This window comes from Ochotona princeps, chromosome 16, assembly GCF_030435755.1.
Source record: "Ochotona princeps isolate mOchPri1 chromosome 16, mOchPri1.hap1, whole genome shotgun sequence".
In the NCBI taxonomy this organism is placed as follows: domain Eukaryota; kingdom Metazoa; phylum Chordata; class Mammalia; order Lagomorpha; family Ochotonidae; genus Ochotona; species Ochotona princeps.
This window is the reverse complement of record NC_080847.1, coordinates 21,613,102-21,632,746: the sequence shown is the minus strand read 5'-3', so window position 1 is coordinate 21,632,746 and position 19,645 is coordinate 21,613,102. Positions and strand designations below refer to the sequence as shown.

General features: G+C 57.1%; 1 protein-coding gene across 1 annotated transcript; it reads left to right on the top strand.

Annotated features, from left to right (window-relative positions):
* Window positions 1-476: 476 nt before the first annotated feature.
* On the top strand, window positions 477-19,284 carry KATNB1 (katanin regulatory subunit B1). The gene is made up of 20 exons (XM_004583891.3): window positions 477-603; window positions 1,539-1,834; window positions 5,987-6,117; window positions 9,325-9,442; window positions 13,748-13,848; window positions 14,174-14,215; window positions 14,592-14,675; window positions 14,837-14,952; window positions 15,344-15,415; window positions 15,598-15,748; window positions 15,875-16,065; window positions 16,214-16,344; window positions 16,702-16,752; window positions 17,409-17,476; window positions 17,594-17,713; window positions 17,794-17,943; window positions 18,209-18,285; window positions 18,356-18,430; window positions 18,648-18,764; window positions 18,868-19,284. The coding sequence occupies exons 2-20, from the start codon at window positions 1,792-1,794 to the stop codon at window positions 18,998-19,000; spliced, it is 1,971 nt and encodes a 656-aa protein (XP_004583948.2). The 5' UTR covers window positions 477-603; window positions 1,539-1,791; the 3' UTR covers window positions 19,001-19,284.
* Window positions 19,285-19,645: the final 361 nt, after the last annotated feature.

Here is a 19,645-nt window from a genome sequence, read left to right as displayed (position 1 = left end):
AGGAGAAAACACCTAGGCAAAACGCTGACTAAGGCCATATTTTCGCTTCGCCCCAATCCAAGATGGAATCTGCGGCTTCAAGAGGCATTCGGATTTCCCTTCCCATTGGCTCTCAAGAAATTTTTCGCTCAATAATGTGAGCGATGATTGGGTAATCCAAGACGACTGCTAAAGCGATTGGCACAGCCACCACTGCAGGGCGTTTCTCAAAATTTTAAATGCAAACTGATTCGAGGAAGAGGAGGAACGGGGAAAAGCTCTAGGCGGAGGCAGTACCAAGAAAAATGGCAGCGCACATTAATTCATTAGAGGCCGAGGGGCGGCTCTTGAACGCTCCTTCCTCAGGAGTAGTCAGATTCAGGGGGAAAGAGGGCGGGTATTCAGGAAAAGCGGCAGAAGCGCCTACTTGCATTGGTCAATTCTGGCAGGAGGTGGAGCGTCGACGGCGGCTGATTGGTGTGGCAGATGAGGTGGGCGGGGCTCTACACCGGAGGTTTTGTTGTGAGGGTCGGTTGTCAAGCAGCCGCCAATCAGAGCAGGGGATGGAAGCAAGTGGGGGTCGCGCCTGGAGCGGAGCCTCGGCCTCCGGAGCCGCAGCTGCAGGTGAGGTGGGCAGGGGGGCGAGGAGGCCAAAGGGATGGGTGCTGAACTGGGCCGAGCGAGGCGGGGCCGGCAGGGGGAAACTAGAGCCAGTGCCCCCTGCAGCTGAAAGGGGTGGGAGGGTCAGTCGGGGCTGACGGACCAGCCCGTTGCCTCTGGACCAGTGGGACCAGAGTGGAGGCCGGAGGGGGAAAACCTGGGAGGCCGGAAGCAGAGCTGGCTCGGGGGCCTGCTGGAGGGTGGGTAGTGGGACGCGAGACACCGGAGCGTGAATGAATGGGGAAAGAAAGGGGTTCTAGCGAGATGGAGGTCATCTTGGGGAGTTTGGGAGCCAGAATGTGCACCACTGGGAGTGCAGGAGTCTAGAGAGGGGCAGAAGCGAGGGGGTCCCAGGAGACCGGGAGCGCAGGGGGAGACGGTTCATGGGAAGGAAGACAAGGGTGCCAGAAAGGGGTAGAATCCCCGGGAAGTGGCCTTCTGGAGTTGGATGGAAGCCCATTTCCCTTGCACTGTCCTTGGGCATCACAGGCGACTGCGGAGGGTGGGGAAGTTCTGCTGGGAGCTGGAGGCGGGAGGCAGGTGTCTGGACTCTCAGGCCCTCCCTTGAAATTCTCCCAAGCGAGGACTTGGATGGCTGTCTCTGGGGTGCCTTCCCCCCCAGTTTCTGAATCGGACCTCTAGCTCCACCCTGTGTCCCCGAGGGTGGGCAGAAGCAATACCTGCTAGAAATCTGTGTGAATTGCAGACACGTGCTCCTCCCTGCCTCACTGCAGCTGCCATAGCCTGCTATATTTCCTTCATCCTATCTCCTGGCAGGACCTCCCTTTCTGCCTGGGTCCTGTGTCTTCCTAGCTCAGGTGCCCCCACTGGAGCAGCTCAGCCCATGGCCGTTCTCAGGTGTCTCCTAACAAGATGCTTCCGTTGTGTGTGTACCGTAGGCCGCTGCTGAGCTGAAATGGCTCCAGTCTGACGCTCCATACATGCTCCCAGGTCCCGGCAAATGTGCACAGGCTGCTGGCTGCCGTGGAAGATTTAAACAGCCCAGGTCCCCAGAAGACGCAGCATTCCTTCTGCCTGGATGTGTGGGAACTTCCTGCCAACTTAATTGGTGGATCTGGGGGGGATCCACCCCCCACCCCAAGAGGAAAGCGGTTCCTTTGTGGGCGGAGCTTCAGGCGTGCCGGCCCTTGAATGATGGCCACCCCAGTGGTTACCAAGACTGCCTGGAAGTTGCGTGAGTAATTTTTCCATTTTCTTATCCTCTCCCCTCCACTCCCACAGCCTCTGTTTATCTTGTGAGCTGCATGTTACTGGGTGGTTTGGACCTGTATCTTCGTCTCTGGCTCTTGGGCCCAGAGTGGGCTAGGGTCGGGGGACAGGCTCTCGGGTCTTGTAAGATAGACCAAGATGTCAGTCACTTGTTAGCTTGGTAACACCGGCTGGATGGCGTGACCGCTCTGAGATCCTCGCGCTTGTATTCTGGAGTGGCTACGCGTTCCAGTGGGGCCAGGACCAGGAGAAAATGCTCAGCACTGATTTCCAGTTGGCAGACAGGTGGGATGGAGTGAGGAGGACTCCTAGGTGTTTTCATTGTTTAAAATGTCAGACTCCTTCCCCCAGAAGGAAGCGCCTGGGTCTAGGGGTGGGAGAAGGCAGGCAGGCTGAGGGGCAGTGGACTCCTGCCCTGTGCTGGTAGTGCTAGGCTGTTTGATCCCAAGTCCCCTTTATACTTAAAAAGTTGCTGGGAACCCCCACATGCTTTCATTTTGCCTCCTAATCAGTAGACGTGAATACAGAGGTGTGTTAGAACTCAGGAATGCTTGTGGTCCAACGTGCCACTACTGCTGGTGTCGTCTTGTATCATGCACCTTCTGGAAAACTCTACCATGGGCTTGTAAGCCAGTGAGATTGCCCAAGGCAGTCGCCATCTTCATCCTTTTGTGAATATAATTTCTGTCTTCTTGGGCCTGGAGGGTCCCCAGATGGTGTCTCAAGAATGCTCTACTCGTTGGAATCTCTGTGGGCCCACCCTAGCTGTAGTTCCTGGTTGGCACAGGTTTTGATGTGCTCCACCTGGGCACCCCTGCTCTGCACTGTCCCTGGGCTGTCCTGGGGAGTTGGTGTAAGGTTTTACTTCTTGTATAAATGCTGCTACCCTAGGCCAGGCCCTTTGCTGGGCCTCGATTTCCTTAATCATTCTCCAGAGCTTCTGGATGTGAGAGCTCCCTGTTATGGTACACTTTGGACTGAGTGGTGTTGCGTAGCTAGGCTTATGCCTCAGTCCTTTCCACAATCAGGATTTCCAAGCATAGAAACAGGTGCTGGGGAGGCAAAGGAGGACAGAACTGACGAGGTCACTGTCTGGGGAAGGGTTCAGAGCCTGGGAAGCCACAGGCAGGAATCACCTCCCCAGTCCATGGCTCCTTCTCTAATTCCAGGCTGTGGAGCCTGGGCTTGCCATTAGCTGCCCAGAATGATGCGGCTGGGCGGGGCCAGGATTGCCAGAGGCTCCAGAAGTAGCAAGTGCAGCAGGCCTCAGGCAGGGAGCAGGCCAATTATAGGCCACGGGTGCGTGTGACTCTGCAGCGGGAGAACAAGGCATCCCTGGAGGGTGGTGGATTCCTCTGGGGCCGTGTCCCTGAGCTTCCAGCCCTTCTGAGACCATGGCTTCATTCTGGAGGTGAGGCCGAGCCATGAGAGTGTTCATGCAGGAGGTATGCAGTCAGGCAGTAGCAGGCCTTACCAGCAGCTTCTTGTGCACTGTGGTCTCTAAGGTCGTGGCCCATGCACAGATCCTGGACCCATGCGGCCTCTGGCTCATTGTGGCTCGGGGCTGGTGAGGAGCAGAAGCTGCCTGGCCAGCATGGGGGCTGTTATGCCCAGTTCCTTGTGCCTTTCATCTAGCCTCCAAGCCCTTGGCACCACAGACCAGAAAGCAAAGTGAGCCCAGCTTTGGTCCAGAGCTGGGGGTAGCTGTAGATTCATGCACAGCACCTGGCACCTGGCTTACCTGCTACATGCATGCAAATGATGTACCCAGGCTGGGTCATGGGTGGCTACTGTCCTCCCAAGCTAGCCCTCAGAGCATTGCTTTTCGGCCATTGCCCCGTGTCCCTCTTTGCTGGGGTCCCCCACAGCCCCAGCTCCCATATCCCCCCATGGGCTCCAGTCAGTTCCTAGTTAGGTTGCTTAGAGGGGAATAAATCTGGGCCCTTCTGGAAAGATCCAGCCTGTATGAGCAGGACCCTCAGAGCGCACCTCCCATTGGGGATCTGGGATGGGTGGGAGGTTGGGTGGGGCTTTTCCCTTTGTTTTTTTCCCTGACCCCAGATACAGGGTAAAATGATATTGAGGTGGAAACAATGGTATTACCCACTTTCACCCTGTAGCCCTTGACACTTTGTTCCCTAATCAACTAAGTAAGATTATTAAAAATTAATTAAAAAAAAATAAAGGAGTGAACCAGCAGATGGAAGATCTCTCTGTCTCTGTAACTCTACCTTCCAAGTAAATAAACAAATCTTTAAGATGAAAAAAAAAAAAAAAAAAAAAGAAAGAAAGATCCAGCCTGTCGGTTATTTTTATCCCAAAGTCTACAATCCTTCCATTCTGTGCCCTGGATCGGGAGCCAGCTATCTGATGAACCAGGCTCTCAAGCACTAGTCCCAGAAGATGCCTGGGATGTGCTGATGCTGGGACTTAATGGCCATCTCCAGGTCTGTAGTCCCAAGTGTGGTGCGGCCCAGGTGGAACTTTCCCTGGCAGGAGTGAGAGCCCAAGGTCTCTGAGCAGGTGGTGGGTAGAGGACAGTACCTGCAGGGCTGTCTTCAGAGAAACGGCTTTGCCTGCATTCTGAGTGGGGTTAGAGCTCTTAAACAGATGAGCATCTTGGGTCAGAGTCTGCCAGACATATGTCCCCCAAGGAGAGATGAGAACTGAAGAGGGCCCCAACTCCCTTGGGTCTCCAACACCTGCCTCACATTTGGACTGCGCAGGGTATACCTGTCCTTGTTGGGCTGAGTGCTGCCTAGCCTGGTCCCAAGGTGGGCGATCTGTGTGAGGCTGGGCCTGGGACTTGGTCCCCAATGCTGGCATAGCTCCTTTGAGTCAGGCTGCCTCACCAGCCAGTTTTCTGGGCCCGTCTTCCCCACCTCCTGGTCTGCAGCTCCAGCACAGGGAGTCAGCCAGGGGCCCCTGGAGCCTGGGTCACCTCTTGGCTGCTTGTCTGTGTTGTCCTCCTGTTGGGGCACTGACAGGGCCCCCTGGGGTTGCTATATCTGTGGTCCCTGATGCTGCCCACCAGTCCAGGCCACATCCCCTCTCCTCCCTTCGGGCTGCCCACAGCCTTTATCTCCTGTTCAGTCTGGTCAGCTTGGCCCCACTCCATCTACTCACTCTGCTACCCTCTGCCCTACCTGGTGTAGCCCATGCTTTGGCCAGCCTGGAACCACAGAGCACCTGCCAAAGCCCCCTCAACAAGGTCTCTTAACAATCCTAGGGGACAGGCACCATTGCTGCCCCTCTCCCTCAGACGAGGGACCCACCTCAGGGAAGTCAAGTGACTTATCTAAGGCCATGCAGTGTCTGCAACATCCAGACCAGAACTGATACCCCATGTCAGCTCCCCTGGTGTCCCAAGCAGCATGTCCCAAGGTGACTTGAATTGTTCAGTTTTTCTTTACCTATATGTGTGTGTCTCCCTATGTGTGTGTGTAAGGCAGAGTTACAGAGACAGATCTTCCATCTGCTGGTTTACTCCTCAGATGGTCACAGAGGCCCAGGCGGGGCCAGGCTGAACCTTGGAGCCTGGAACTGCGTCTAGGTCTCCTGTGTGGGTGACAGGAGGGACTCAAGGACCTTCCTCTGGTGCTTTTCTAGGTCCTTTGCAGGGAGCAAGATTGGGAATAGGGCAGGCCAGTCATGAATTGGTGCCCACATGGGATACCAGTGTAACCACAGGAGGCAACTTCACACACTGAGCCACAGCACCAGTCTGTTGAATTGTTCCTGAAGTGTGTTCCCCAAGACAGTCTGTGTTTCCAGATGGATGTGTCAATGTTGTTTACTTTAATGAATGTTTCTGCTGTTTTTACATTGTGGCAAAATAGCAAGAGCAGGTCAAACTTGTAATTTCATGAATATTGTTGAAAGAATGATCTAAAACTAGCAAGTTAATTTTAACGATTGCATCAGTGTTGCCGGTTGATGTGCAGTGAAAGTTATAGTGATAAGAGGAATGGTCCAAGCTGAGAACAGCCATATCTGTCTTGGGCCCACACCTGCCCAGGCTCCCAGTCTTACTGTGCATAGGTGGAGTCTGAACTTCTGGTTCTGAGCCCGTGGCCCTGCTAGGCCCCTGACTGCTGCTCTCCCCCCTTCCTTGCAGAGGAGATCGTGGCCCATGCCAGCAATGTGTCCTCACTTGTGCTGGGCAAAGCCTCTGGGCGGCTGCTGGCGACAGGCGGGGAGGACTGCCGTGTCAACCTGTGGTCCATCAACAAGCCTAACTGCATCATGGTGAGCTGGAGGCGGGCTGATGGGGGCTGGTGCTGGGGACATGGCCGCTCAGGAGGCCCCACCCACATAAGGCCAGGACAACCCAGTGGTTGGCTTTCAGAAATGGGAGTCACCTAGCTGTGGCTGAGAACTTTCAGTGCCTTTACATAAAGGTCAGATAACCCTAGGCCAGTGGTTGAACGGGAAAATTTGAAGCCCTCCCCTGCCCACCTGTCAGTCACATGGGGGCATTCACTCCCATTCATTCCTTAGCTCGCCCCTCAGAGTATTTAGGGTTAGAGCTGGTTAGAGAACTAGTTCTTTAACAGCATCCTCTTACCCCCATTTACACAACTATATTCAGTGCTGAAAACTTTGCCCAAACAGGCAAGAAAGGTGCAAAACAGAAAAAATAATAATGGTATCCAAACACAGTTCTGTTATCCCTAAAGCACTGTGGTTGGTATTTTGGTCTGTGTCCTCCTAGAGGCTTGAAATTAGGTATGTGTGTGTGCACATGTGGGTGTGCTTATATATACATGTAGACACGTGTGTAAACACACATACACATAAGTACATAAGAGCATATCCTCAGAATAAGAATACTGTTATTCTTGTGTAGTCTGTTGTTTTGGAATAACAATGTTGCAGTGATTTCCTTATGTCAACATATGCTGTTTTACAAGCAGATTTTTAAAGGCTTCATGGTATTCCAGTGTGTGCTAGGCTGTAATTAGCTTAGCCACGCCCTGTCATCAGCAGGAAGGGTGTCTTTGGATTTTTTGGCCCTGCAAATTTGTACTGGTAAACATCTCCCTGCATGTGAAGCAGACCTGTGATGGTTGTGTCAAATCCCAGGGTGTGCACTTGCTTAAAAGCCTTTTAAAGCCCGTTGCCAAACTTGCCCTGCAGAAATCGGTTTACCTGCTCACCAGCTGCAGCACGGGCCATGGCCATCTCCCTGCACACCCCTGCCAGCACAGGGAATGGGCGTTCTCTGGATGCTCAGCCAAGGCAACACGTAGGAAAATGATGGTGGGAGGTAACGCTGGCTAGCAGAAACTTCATCACTGCTGGTCTTTGTGCACTCCTGTGGGAGGAACCGAGATCTGCCTGAACCAGAACTAGGTGCTAGAATCGGGCTGAAATAGTTCCCTGCCTTCCCTCCTTTCCTCCCTCCCTCCCTCCCTTACTTCCCCTCCCTTGCTTTCTGAAAGGTATAAATCTCCCCCCAACACTTGGAATACATAGATTAATAAAGACTAACCCAATATAGGATGTGGAATGATCCTTGCTCTGACCCTTGAGAGAAGCACAGTTAGTAGTGTGGGGTCCAGCCTGGGGGCTTCTCCTTAGACACCACGTGCAGCCTTCAGACCCCAGCCAACCTTGGTATGTCCGCTGGCTTGCCATAGACCCGCACCCAGGCGTTTAACCGGCTTCCACCTGGCAGATGCTATGTCCCTGGGACTCAGCCGCATTGCTCCCTCTAAGGGAAGTCCATGTTCCTGCTCCTGCTCATCTCCATTACTGGGTCTACAAATTTTTGTTTACTTGTATTTTGTTTGAAAGAGAGAGAGAGAGAGATATCTTCCATTCATTGGTTCAGTTCCCAAATGCCCACAGTGATAAGGGTGAGGCCAGGCCCAAGCACAAGCCTGTCAGGCAGGTAGTAGGGACCCAAGTACCTGGCCTCCTGGGGTGTGCAGGAACACAGATGGAGAGGTGGAGCTGGGTCTCAGACTTGCACACTGCTCTGGGATGCAGGCAGCGCAAATGCTGTCTTGACTGCTGCCCCAGACCCCTGCGGCTGCTGCTGTTTATTTTCAGGTACACAGTTAACGCTCTTCAGCCTTGGAGAAATGTATTCCTCCCTCCCCAGGTCACTGCACCCGTTCCTGGTGGTGCCCAGTTCCTTCTGTGTCCTTCCAGAATTATTTTATACACACACAAGCAGATGGGTGTAGTTTTGTCTCCTTATTGGAAGAGTGGCCTCACTCATTCCTGCAGCTGCATACGTAGTACCCCACTTGCTCAGCTGACTACAACTTGCCTGATCAGTTCCTGGGAGGGCCATTTCTTTTCCTTCTTTTTTTAAACATGCATAATTTATTTGAAAGGTAGAATATCTTCCTTTCACTGGTTTACTTCCCAAATGGGCTGGGCCAGGCTGAAGCCAGAAGCTCAGAACTCTATCCTGGTCTCCCACCTGGGTGACAGGGGCACAAGCACTCACTGTCTGATAGGAGCATTAGCAGGAAGCTGGATGGGAAGCAGAGCAGTCAGGGTGCAAAGTGGCACTCCACTGTGAGATGCTTAACGTGCTGTGCCACAACATGGGACCTGCCCAGTGGGCCTTTCTGTCACCTGTGTCCTCACCTGTGGGCACGTGCATCATGCTGGCTGGTACAGGTGTGTGTTGCCGGCATGTGTGAGCATGGTACCTGCAGCCAGCAACCCCAGGGGCCAGGCACTCCAGGAGTATGCTGTGACAAGCACAGCCTTCATCCTGCCCTGGCTCCCTTGCTGAGGGGCAGGCTGGAGCCAGGCAGAAGCTGGGAGCCAAGTCTGAGACAGGACTCTAGTCTTAGCACTAAAGAGACCACAGTTCTAGGGCATAGCTGCTTAAGCTGCCACCTGCAGCACCAGCATCCCACATAGGTGCTAGTTCTAGTCTCCGCTGCTCTGCTTCCGATCCAGCTCCCTGCTAATGTGTGGAAAAGCAGCAGAATATGGCCCAGTGCTTGGACCCCTACACCCACGTTGAGACTAGAAGAAGCTCCTGGCTTCAACTTGGCCCAGCTCTAGTTACTGCAACCTTTTGGAGAGTGAACCAGTAGATGAAAGCCCTTACTCCCTCCTCCTGCCCTGTCCCTCCCCCCCCCCCCCCCCCCCGCCATCTCTCTTTGTAACTCTTTCAAACAGATAACGTCTTAACAAGAGAGACCACAGCTGCTGCTGTGTCCTGGTTGCTCCCCTTGCAGGAGCAAGGGTCTGTTCTGCTAGTGATGTCTGGAGCAGAGCACAGCTGGGAGCTGAGGAGAGAGGGGGGCCTGGGCTTCGGTCGCCTGGCAAGCCCCGGGAGCTGAGTGAGGCTGCTCGGAAGTGGCCCACAGTGGTCCCTCTTTGCTGGCCACTCCCATTACAGTCTTTCCCACAGACTCTGAATTCAGGGGTGAGTTGGGGCAAAGTGCGCACTCCCTGAAGCTGCAGCTCTCTCTTCCACAGAGCCTGACAGGCCACACGTCCCCAGTGGAGAGCGTCCGCCTCAACACCCCTGAGGAGCTGATCGTGGCGGGTTCCCAATCAGGCTCCATCCGCGTCTGGGACCTGGAAGCTGCCAAAAGTAGGCCTCCAAGCTTGCCCCCCACTGCTCGCCTGGGCCTGGGCTCCCCTCATGGCTTTGTCATTGTGCTGCTTCCTCCACAAAGCCCACTCTGACTAGGTCAGCTGCTGAAGCACTGACAAGATTGGGTGACACCCACCTCTGCCCATTAGCCTGGCAGGGACATGCACTGCTGCCCCTTGAGTAGCTGGCACACAGGAGGTGCCCACGAAATGTCTGAATGAAAAGCCTGATAGAAGGTATGTGCGCAGCTATGTGTGTGTGCATGGGTGTATATGTGTATGCATGGGTCAGTGTGTACATTTGTGTGTGTGTTCAGAACCCAGAAGGACATCAGATGCCAGCAGGAGCCTTGCAGGACCCATGGAGGAATGAAGTGGTAAAGTGAACTAAAGTAAGCTGCCTCACCCTGGGGCAACCCCTGCTGGTTGCCACTCAGCTTTCCTGCAGGCCTGTGGGCCCCAGCAAGACTGGAGGCAGTTCTCAGGCTTGCCTGTGTTTTGCACATCTGAGTGTAGCTTTCCCTGTGGGGGAAGTTGAGGTTAGCTAGTGTAAAAAGTTGAGTCCTGGCAGGTGTACAGTTAGTCTCTGGAAAAGGAAGCCTGTGCCCTCCTCCCTGAGCCAGGAGCTGTGACTTCTACTACTTAAACTTTTGTTGTGTTGATCACCTCCACTTTTGGAATGGTAATTACGTTACAATTTCTGTCTGGTCTTTTTGAGACTAGTAGATACCCTTTTTGAGGGCAGTAGATACTGCTGCCCTCCTTGCAGGAGGCGGCCTGAACTCCCATATGAACCCCAACCCCGCCACCTGGGACAGCTCTCCTCCCAGGATCCCTGTTCATACAGCCAGGGCTCACGCTGTCAGGACCACATGTATGCCGTTCACAGCTGAGTGTTCGCACAAGTTGAAATTCATAAGTCTCTGTCTGTTTCCCTCTCAGCCAGTTCATCCCCACATCCTTGGCCAGAAAAGGGAATGCAATCTTGTTTTTTAGCAGCCAGGCCCATAACCCAGAGCCTCTGACCCACAGCTCCTGGTGGCCTGGGAGCGTGGGAGCCTGCAGCCCAGCTGCCCCCCCCCGCCCATCTCCCCCCATACATGGAGTTGTGCCTTTCTGTGCCCCAGCGGCTCCTGCGCTGCCATCCTGGTTGCTTTCCACTCTATCCCAGGCTGCTCATTCTCCCACTGCTTACCACAAAAGGCTCTCCAGCAGGCATGGGGTCAGTGGCTGCCCATGCTGAAGGCGGCCTGCTTCTACATCCCAGGCTTTTGTTAGATGTTGCGGAGTAGGAAATGGCTCACCCCGCAGCCTTTCAAGTGCCAGGGCTACCATCAGATCCTGTACATAGGGTCTGCTCCATTCCCTTTTCTGTATCTGCCTGTGTCCCTCTAGCCCCCCAGTCCCCACAAGCCACGGGTGCCCCATCTTCTGACTTTCTGCAGTGATGAGACTCGGGTGGGTCTGTTTCTGTCCCTGCACCAGGTCCTCGGTGGGTTCACTGTTTGAACCCCGGGTTCTCGGTGCTCAGCCGTGTGAAGTATATCGCCATCTCCAGGAGTGGGGCGCCCTGAGTGTGTTTCAGGAGAAGCTGGCCCTTTCTGTGAATCAGCCATTTCTTCAGTATTAACAACTGACCCAGCCTGGTTTGCAGAATTCCATGTGGGTTGGCACCGGGAGGTCCTGCTCCCTGCTTTTCAGCAGCCTCTGGCCCTGCCTGTGTGGGTTTTGCTAAGGCTGATTTTTCTAGAAGAGCAAGTGTCCCACTGCCTGGCTGAGACTCCAAAGGGACTCCCCACCCTGTGCAAGGTAGTGGTTGTGCAGTATGCAAGCCCAGTGGTAAGGGATGCTGTGCTGGAGAAGAGGGGGCTCTCTGTCAGCCTGGGGCTCTGGAGGATGCTGGGCTCCCCATCGGGCTGGGAGCCACAGAGCCCCAGGGCTGTGTGCTTTGCTATCAGCATGCAGCCCACTGCCTGGGGCCTGCTGGACTTAGGTGGGCCGGAGGAGCCACCCCAGGATGGGCCTGCTTTGAGGAGGTGCAGCTCAGGCCTCCCAGACACCTTGGCCTGCACCCGAATCCTGTTGGACAGAGGTCAGGTGCTTATGGGACAAGAGGGAGAAGCCAGGGGCACTGTGTCCCCTGCCCCAGGCTTTCCCAACCAAGAAGGTCTTCCACCCTAGTGGAGTCCCTCCTGGTGCCCGGGGTGTGCAGCCTGAAGACCTCTGATTCCAGGGCTAACTCCCCACAGGGCCCACACCCTGTCCCCACAGAACCTGGTTGGCTTCTGGCCGATTGGAGCCTGGAGCTGGGTTGACAATGGTCCCTGTGTATGACAGGGGAGCGAATGAGGCCTGGGGCAGGCACCCACCTTGGTGAGGTCTTCTACAGTGGAGGTAGAAACCAGGACACTCATTACTGCTTGCTGCCGTGTGTTAGGGATCCTTGGGGGAGCAGCAGCTTGTTTTCAGCTGCAAGAGCTAAGACCTCGGCACCTGCCCCTCCCTGCCCCTCAACTCCTGAGTGTGGGTGACTCCTACCAGAGTGTGGGTGCCGGCGACAGAGATGCCTTTTGAGGCCCCAGATTTAGGATGGCCCAGCTGTCACAGTGACTCTGAAAAGCTACCCAGCATTGAGGGGGAGGAAGGGAATCCAGGCAGAGGTGGAGCTGCTGGCTCCCCTGGGAGGACTGAGAGCTGCTTGCCTGGGGCAGACAGACCCCAGACGCCCCTGGGACTGAGTCTGGGCCTTGGGAGGCGTTCTGCTGCTCTCTCTGGAACAGGCTAAGTGCGGACACAAGTCACGATTGAAGAATGTAGTCCTGCCTGCTCTCCCCAGCGCCACCAGAGGGCAGGGTTGCGCAGCCGGGGGAAGGCGGCCGGCACCTGTGAAGCCGGCCCACGCCTGCCTCTGCCTCAGGCCAGATGGAAAGCAAGTGGGCTGGGGTGGGCGTGGCCTGGAGCAGGAGCTGGCCAGTGGGCGGGCAGCATGGGATTCCTGGGAAAATATGAAGGGGGCGTGGTCCCAGCTCTGGGGCTCATCAGTGGCAAGAATGAATGAGTAGACTTTGTCCCCAGGCACTGACAAAGGACAGCAGCTCATCCTGTTCTGTCCTTTTCTGGCCCTGGCTGGCCCTGTTCCAGCAGCTTTGGTACAGTCATGCTCCCCTGGCCCAGGTACAACTGCAGGCTGAGGCCCATGAACATGAGGACTGTGCCCTCTGTCCCCTGGCTGCCACTCTTGGGCTGATCAGCTGCCTTCCCCACAGGGCAGCTATAAATCTCTCAGAGAGCGAGATGCAGGAGATGCAGTTATTTGGTACCAGCGAACACCCCAAGACAGAGCAAGGCTTGCCTCTGGGCAGGGCCAGGCCTGGCCACGGAGCTGCCTATGCAAGCCTAAAGGATGGAAGCTTTGTCCCAGGCTGCCACAGCTTGTCCCCAAGGCCATCCTCAGGATCCCTCAGACTAGATCAACCCAGAGGATCCAGACAGGTGCACCGAGACATGCTCCTTCATGAAGAGTCTTTGCCCACCACCCCATGTGCCCAACATGGCATCCCTGATCCTCCACTTGAGCTGCTTGCTCCAATGGTACTTATTCTATAAAGCCTTCCTGGACTTCTCTCCTTTCAACTAAACGGCTTTCTTCCCGCAGCTTGAGCCTCTCCTCCTCCCTGCCCTGTGCTGTCAGGTGAGACCAGATGCCCTGGTGACCGTGGGCTCTGAGCTCCTGGAGCTGCCCGGCTCTGGGGCTTTACTCAGGGCAGAGCCTACAGGGGCTGTGGGGAACGCGTGCTTCATCTGCTGCTGACTTGATTGACAGCAGAGATGACTGCAGGTGCTCAGGAAGGAAACAGAATGAGTTGATGGAGGGGTGTGGTTCTGCCTGCCTTTTATTATTATTATTGTTTAAAGAGCATTTTATTGTTTATCTGAATGACAGAGGAGAGATCCTCCACTCACTGATTCACGCCCCAGATGCCCACAACAGTTGGGGCAGGCTGGAGCTGGCAGCCCGGAACTCAGTCCAGGCCTCCCCTGTGGGTGCCAGGGGACCCAGTCTGCACCTGAGCCATCATCTGCTGCCTTCTCAGGTTCATTAACAGGGAACTGGGTGAGAGGCAGAGGCAGTACTTGATCCTGGGCACTCCGAGGGGTGCAGGCATTCCCAGGAGCAGCTGTTGAGCAGCCACCCCACAATACCCTCCCTGGCCTGTCCTCTGGGGCTCTGTGTGATTCCTGGCAGCCCCTCTGGCAGCTCAAGTGCCACTCATACCACTCTCTCTGCCTGCTCCCTTGGTAGTTCTTCGCACCCTCATGGGACACAAAGCCAACATCTGCAGCCTGGATTTCCATCCCTATGGCGAGTTCGTGGCCTCTGGTTCCCAGGACACAAACATCAAGGTGAGGGGCTGCCCTGGACTGCTATCTGCCACTGGGTGGCCCTCACATGTTGGCTTTCTGTGTCAGGGGCTTCTTCCCTTTCTGTAGCAGTGTGCTTCCTCCCCCATCACCGCCACCACCAGGGGAAGGGACCTATAGGTGTTTGCCAGACACTTCTGTCTGGTGGAATGTCCAGTGTCGCTAAACGGCTTCCAGACCCCTGGCGGGGGTGGGGGAAGGGGCCCTGACCTGGAGGGTCCTTGTGTGCTGTGGTTGCTCCCTGTCTGCTGGCCTGGGTTCCAGCATACCAGCCTGACTTCTCCTGCCTGCCCCTGTCTCCCTGCAGCTGTGGGACATCAGGAGAAAAGGCTGTGTCTTCCGATACCGGGTAAGGACAGTGCCCTCTGTCGGGCACAGTTGGCCCTGGGCCCTGGCAGGGGTGGGCATGTGAACCACATGGGGCAGGCGGGTGGGGGCAGCCCCTTCGAACTCCTGGCTTTGCATGCATCCCTCCCTGAGCTGCACTTTTCCACCTGGGCCTGCTCCCTTGGTAGTAGGTAGGTACCAGTGGTGTGTTCTTAGGCACCCATATGTGCTCCATGTCCAGTAAAAAGTGTCATTCTTAGAGGTTTCTAGAGCTTTTAGTGTTAAAAGAAGGGGACACAGCATGTGGTCTCTTCCCAAATGACCTGAGTGTGTAACCTAGAACTTTTGGGGTGCCCCATAACCCCGGTCATGAGCTCGGGGCCCCTCTTTCTCCACAGGGGCATAGCCAGGCCGTGCGGTGTCTCCGGTTTAGCCCCGATGGGAAGTGGTTGGCATCGGCTGCAGACGACCATATGGTGAAGGTAGGCCCTGGCCTAATCTGGGTGCGGGAAGGCTGCCCCACATTCAGCAGGGGCTGGCACAGCCCATGCCCTTCCCCTGTCTAGGGCTGGATTGGAGGAAAGGAACACAGGCCACTGAGGGGCCTGGCCAGACCATGATCCCAGCACCCTCTCTGTCCCAGCTCTGGGACCTGACTGCCGGCAAGATGATGTCCGAGTTTCCTGGCCACACAGGGCCCGTCAACGTAGTGGAATTCCACCCCAATGAGTACCTCCTGGCCTCCGGTAGCTCTGACAGGTGAGCGGAAGCAGGCGTGCTGCCGTGGCTGCTGGCTTTTGAGGGTCACCCAATTAGGAGAGACTGCGCTGGCTTCCAGCCAAGTCGAGAGCAGAGCCTAGTCCCTTCTCTCAGTCCAGTCCGCTGGCCTAGGTGACCTGAGCATGCCAGAAGCCAAGACCCCTGGGGGGGAGGGGGAGGAGACTCACAGTACAGAGAGGCCCTGGCTGTCATAGCTAACCCTGGGGACAGGGCTTTTGGCCTCAACCTGGGACAGTATTCACCCTCTTCTTGTGCAGGGCTAGCTCCTGCCTCAGACGTTGCTCTTGCTGGCCCTGTCATGGGGGTGGTTCCTGGCCTGTGTGGAAGCCAGGAGCAGGTGGAGGGTGACGCAATGTGGCTGCCTCTGCAGGACAATCCGATTCTGGGATCTAGAGAAGTTCCAGGTGGTGAGCTGCATCGAAGGAGAACCAGGGCCAGTAAGGTACATGTGTAGGTGGGATGGCTGGCCCAGGCCCCAGAAAACGGCACACAGGAACGGGTAGATTGGCCACATCTCTGCTTCTCCCTCCCTCCCTAAGCTGGACTTCCCCCAGGTTTCTTGAGGCAGGGTGGGGGCTCAGGCTGGGTGCCCCCTGACCCACAACCACCTCTCTGCTGGCCCAGGAGCGTCCTCTTCAACCCCGATGGCTGTTGCCTGTACAGCGGCTGCCAGGACTCACTGCGTGTCTATGGCTGGGAGCCCGAGCGCTGCTTTGACATGGTCCTCGTCAACTGGGGCAAGGTGGCTGACTTAGCCATCTGCAACGACCAACTGGTGAGAGGGCCACAGCACCTACTGCCCACCTTTGCCTCAGGCTCTGCCTGCCTGCTCCCACCCTGCTTGGCCGGGACCTTGACCCTGGCCCTCAGCCTTAGCCTTGCTGCTTCCTGCTTCCTGCAGATAGGTGTGGCCATCTCCCACAGCAATGTCTCCTCTTACGTGGTGGACCTGACCCGGGTTACCAGGACGGGCACGGTACCCCAGGATCCCGTGCAGGACAGCCGGCCCCTGGCACAGCAGCCACCCAACCCCAGTGTCCCGCTCCGGCGCATCTATGAGCGGCCCAGCACAACCTGTAGCAAGCCTCAGAGGTGGGTTGGGGTGGGGGACTGTAGTGAAGGGCATGGGTCAGGGAGGTGTATAGGAGGATCACAGGAAAGACTTGGGGTGGGGTGGGGGGCGCCTACCCTGGCCTCACCAGGGCCCCGGCTCCCTTGGTACGCGGTCCTACACTCACAGGGTGAAGCAGAACTCAGAGAGTGAACGGCGCAGTCCCAGCAGTGAGGAGGACCGGGACGAGCGTGAGTCCCGGGCTGAGATCCAGAACGCTGAGGACTACAATGAGATCTTCCAGCCCAAGAACAGCATCAGTGAGACCCGGGCCCCTGCTTCTGGGGGTGGCTGAATATCCTGTCCATGCCCCCTCCCTTGGTTGCTTACCCACACCTGGGTTCCCAGCTCTGTCCTTGTCCTGGCCCTTGCTGGGATGTGCCCCCATGGGACGAGCATCCCGCAGTAGAGCCTGAGCAAAGGGGAGGCCCATGGGGCCAGGTAGCTGGGAAGGGGCAGGACGAGTGTCCCCGGCCTGCAGCTCTGTGTCTGGGAAGCACCTTCTGTCCCACCACTCTCCCTCACCCCCGCCCCTCTGTAAGCTGATAGAGCCCTGGGGCTCACAGAGAAGCCCTGGACAAGCCCAGCTGAGTCCTTGGCCTCCCTTGCCTCCCCAGGCCGGACACCACCCCGAAGAAGTGAACCCTTCCCAGCACCCCCAGAGGATGGTGAGTTGGGCAGGGCCTGACCTGCTGGGACTCCCCCAGTCCTCCCATGGTCCTCCCTGAGCTCATGCCCCCAGGCCTCCCTGCTCACTCGGTGCCCTCCAACCTCTCTCTCCCCAGTCTTTTCCCTCACTCTTCTAAATGCACCTACTGTGTACCCAGCCTGTGTGTGGCTCTGGTGACCAAGCCGTGCACCTGCAGCTGGGGAGGGTCTGCCAGTGGATTTGGGGTGGGGATGAGAGGGAGAGGTTAGGAGAGAGAGACAAAACAGCAAGAAGCAGGAGGGCAGTGCCTGGAAGTCAGCAGCAGGAGTTGGGTGAGCCCTGGCAGGGAGCTCCCCAAGGGCCCTGGCTGGGCCTTCAGGCCCCATGCTGGAGAGGGTGGGGTGGGCATCTCTCCCACCCTCCTCCTGAAGCTGGGCTTCCTCAGAGCCCCTCTCCTCCACCTCCTCACCATCATACGCTCACGCTGCGTCCCCTACGCCATATCCTATGTGCCCAGTGAGGGCTCCTGAGTCTAGGCCCCCAAGGAGAGGGGAGGGACAGGCCCAGCCTCTGCCCTCCCTGGGCTCCCACTGCATTCCCATTACCCACCTGAGTTCTGTCCCCACTCACGGCCCCTTCTGCCCTGGCCTGGCCATTCTGCCCTGTCCTTCTCAGATACGCCCACAGTGAAGGAGGCAGCAAAGCCCAGCCCAGCCATGGATGTGCCGTTCCCAATGCCAAATGTACGTCTGAAGCGGAGGGTGGGGCGCAGTGTGGGCGCTGCAGGGCTGGGCTCCTGGCTGAGGGAGGCAGAGAGGGGCCCTTGAGGTGACCACCTACTGAGCTTTCTGCTCCTCCAGCTTGAGGCCCCACCCCGGCCCCCGGCCGTCACCTCCACATCTGCACCCAAGGGTGAGCCCGCCGTCATCCCTGCTACCCGGAACGAGCCCATCGGGCTCAAGGCCTCCGACTTCCTGCCTGTGAGTGGGGTAGGGCCCCCCGGGTTGGGGCTGAGCCCTGCCACCGCCCCAACTCCAGCATCTGGGCCCATCCGCCACAGGCTGTGAAGATCCCGCAGCAGGCGGAGCTGGTGGACGAGGATGCCATGTCGCAGATCCGCAAAGGGCACGACACTATGTGTGTGGTGCTCACCAGCCGTCATAAGAACCTGGACACTGTGCGTGCCGTGTGGACCACAAGTGACATCAAGGCAAGTGCCTGGCCCTTGAGTCAACTCCAGAAGCTGCACAGGGAGGGGCTGAGTAGGAGTCTGGCTAGCCCCAGTGGCAGAGCTGTGATGGACTCTTAATTCTTCCATTACTGTCATCCCAAGCTGCAGCCACTCCCCAGCCTGGCCTTAGCTTATCATTTGAGGTGCATCCCTGTCAGCACCCATGGCAGACCCCCTCCATCACCCCACACCCACACACATGTGTGCAGAGGTCCACCCCTGACCAAGCTTCTTGTCTGCGCAGACCTCGGTGGACTCGGCCGTGGCCATCAATGACCTCTCGGTGGTAGTGGACCTGCTGAACATCATCAACCAGAAAGCGTAAGTGGCTGTAGCAGGGGAGTGGGCCCACAGGAGCTGGGCCGGGCTAACAGCTCGCGCCTCTCCCCAGCTCCCTGTGGAAACTGGATCTGTGCACCACTGTCCTGCCACAAGTCGAGAAGCTTCTACAGAGCAAATATGAGAGGTGCAATTGGGGAGCCACGCCTGTGGGCGGGAGGGGCACGAGGGTCCCCAAGGGGCCCCAGGGATTGGCTATGGAGTGTCCCTGCCGCCCCCTTCTTCCTCCATACACATAGGGTAGCGCCGGGCATAGTGCAGACGGGCCTGTGTGTCTGTCTGTCTGCTGGCTGTGCCCTCTTCTCAGCTTCTCTCTCCATGACTCTATGCCCCTGCCCCTGAAGCTATGTGCAGACGGGCTGCACCTCCCTAAAGCTGATCCTGCAGCGGTTTCTGCCCCTCATCACAGACATCTTGGCAGCGCCACCCTCTGTGGGTGTTGACATCAGCCGGGAGGAGAGGTGAGGGTCAGGCACTGTGGGTGGGGGTGGGCAGAACCTGGGTGACCCCTGGGCCAGGTCGGCTGGCTGGCTGATGTCCTCAGGGCTGCCCTGCCATCCGTAGGCTGCACAAGTGCCGGCTGTGCTATAAGCAGCTCAAGAGCATCAGCGGCCTCGTCAAGAGCAAGTCAGGCCTGAGTGGCCGCCATGGCAGTGCCTTCCGAGAGCTACACCTGCTGATGGCCAGTTTAGACTGAGCATCCCAGCAGGTGGGGGCAGGCCTTAGGCCTGGCCTCAACCTCAACGTCGACGCCTGCTCCCTGTGTGTACACCGGCCCACAAGCCCCCGCCTGGCCCTGAACTGTCCTGGAGAAGGCAGTGCTGGCTCCACAGAAACCTCTGCAGCCTGGAACACAAGATGATGGACTCCAGCAACGGCTGCCCAGCTTTGCCTGACTTTTGCCCGCTTAGGGCAGTGAACTGAGCCCCAGGGCTGCTACTGTAATTCATAAGGTGAATTTTATTAAATTTGTAACTCTTCCCTGCTCTCCTTCTGGGAAGGGGCACAAGGCTCTCCCAGCACTGCCAGCCCTGGCTGCTTCCAAGACCAGAACCACTCCAAGCCCTGGAGAGGTGTGCAGGCTGTGTGGCCAGCAGGAGGCAGTAGAGGGACAGACCTGCCCTCCATGGCTGGGAGAAAGGGCAAGGTCTCACCCTGTCTCAGCCATGCTCCAGCTGTCCCCAGCCTCCCAGCCATGTCTACCCTTCCACCCCCACCCCAGATGCCTTCAGGAACAGCTGCCCTGTCCACTGAGGGCAGCTCTGTACAGCTTCCCCCTCAGCCCTGTGCATGTCTCCCTGGGTCTGGGAAGGGCTGCGCTGGCCATCATAGTCCTGGGGAC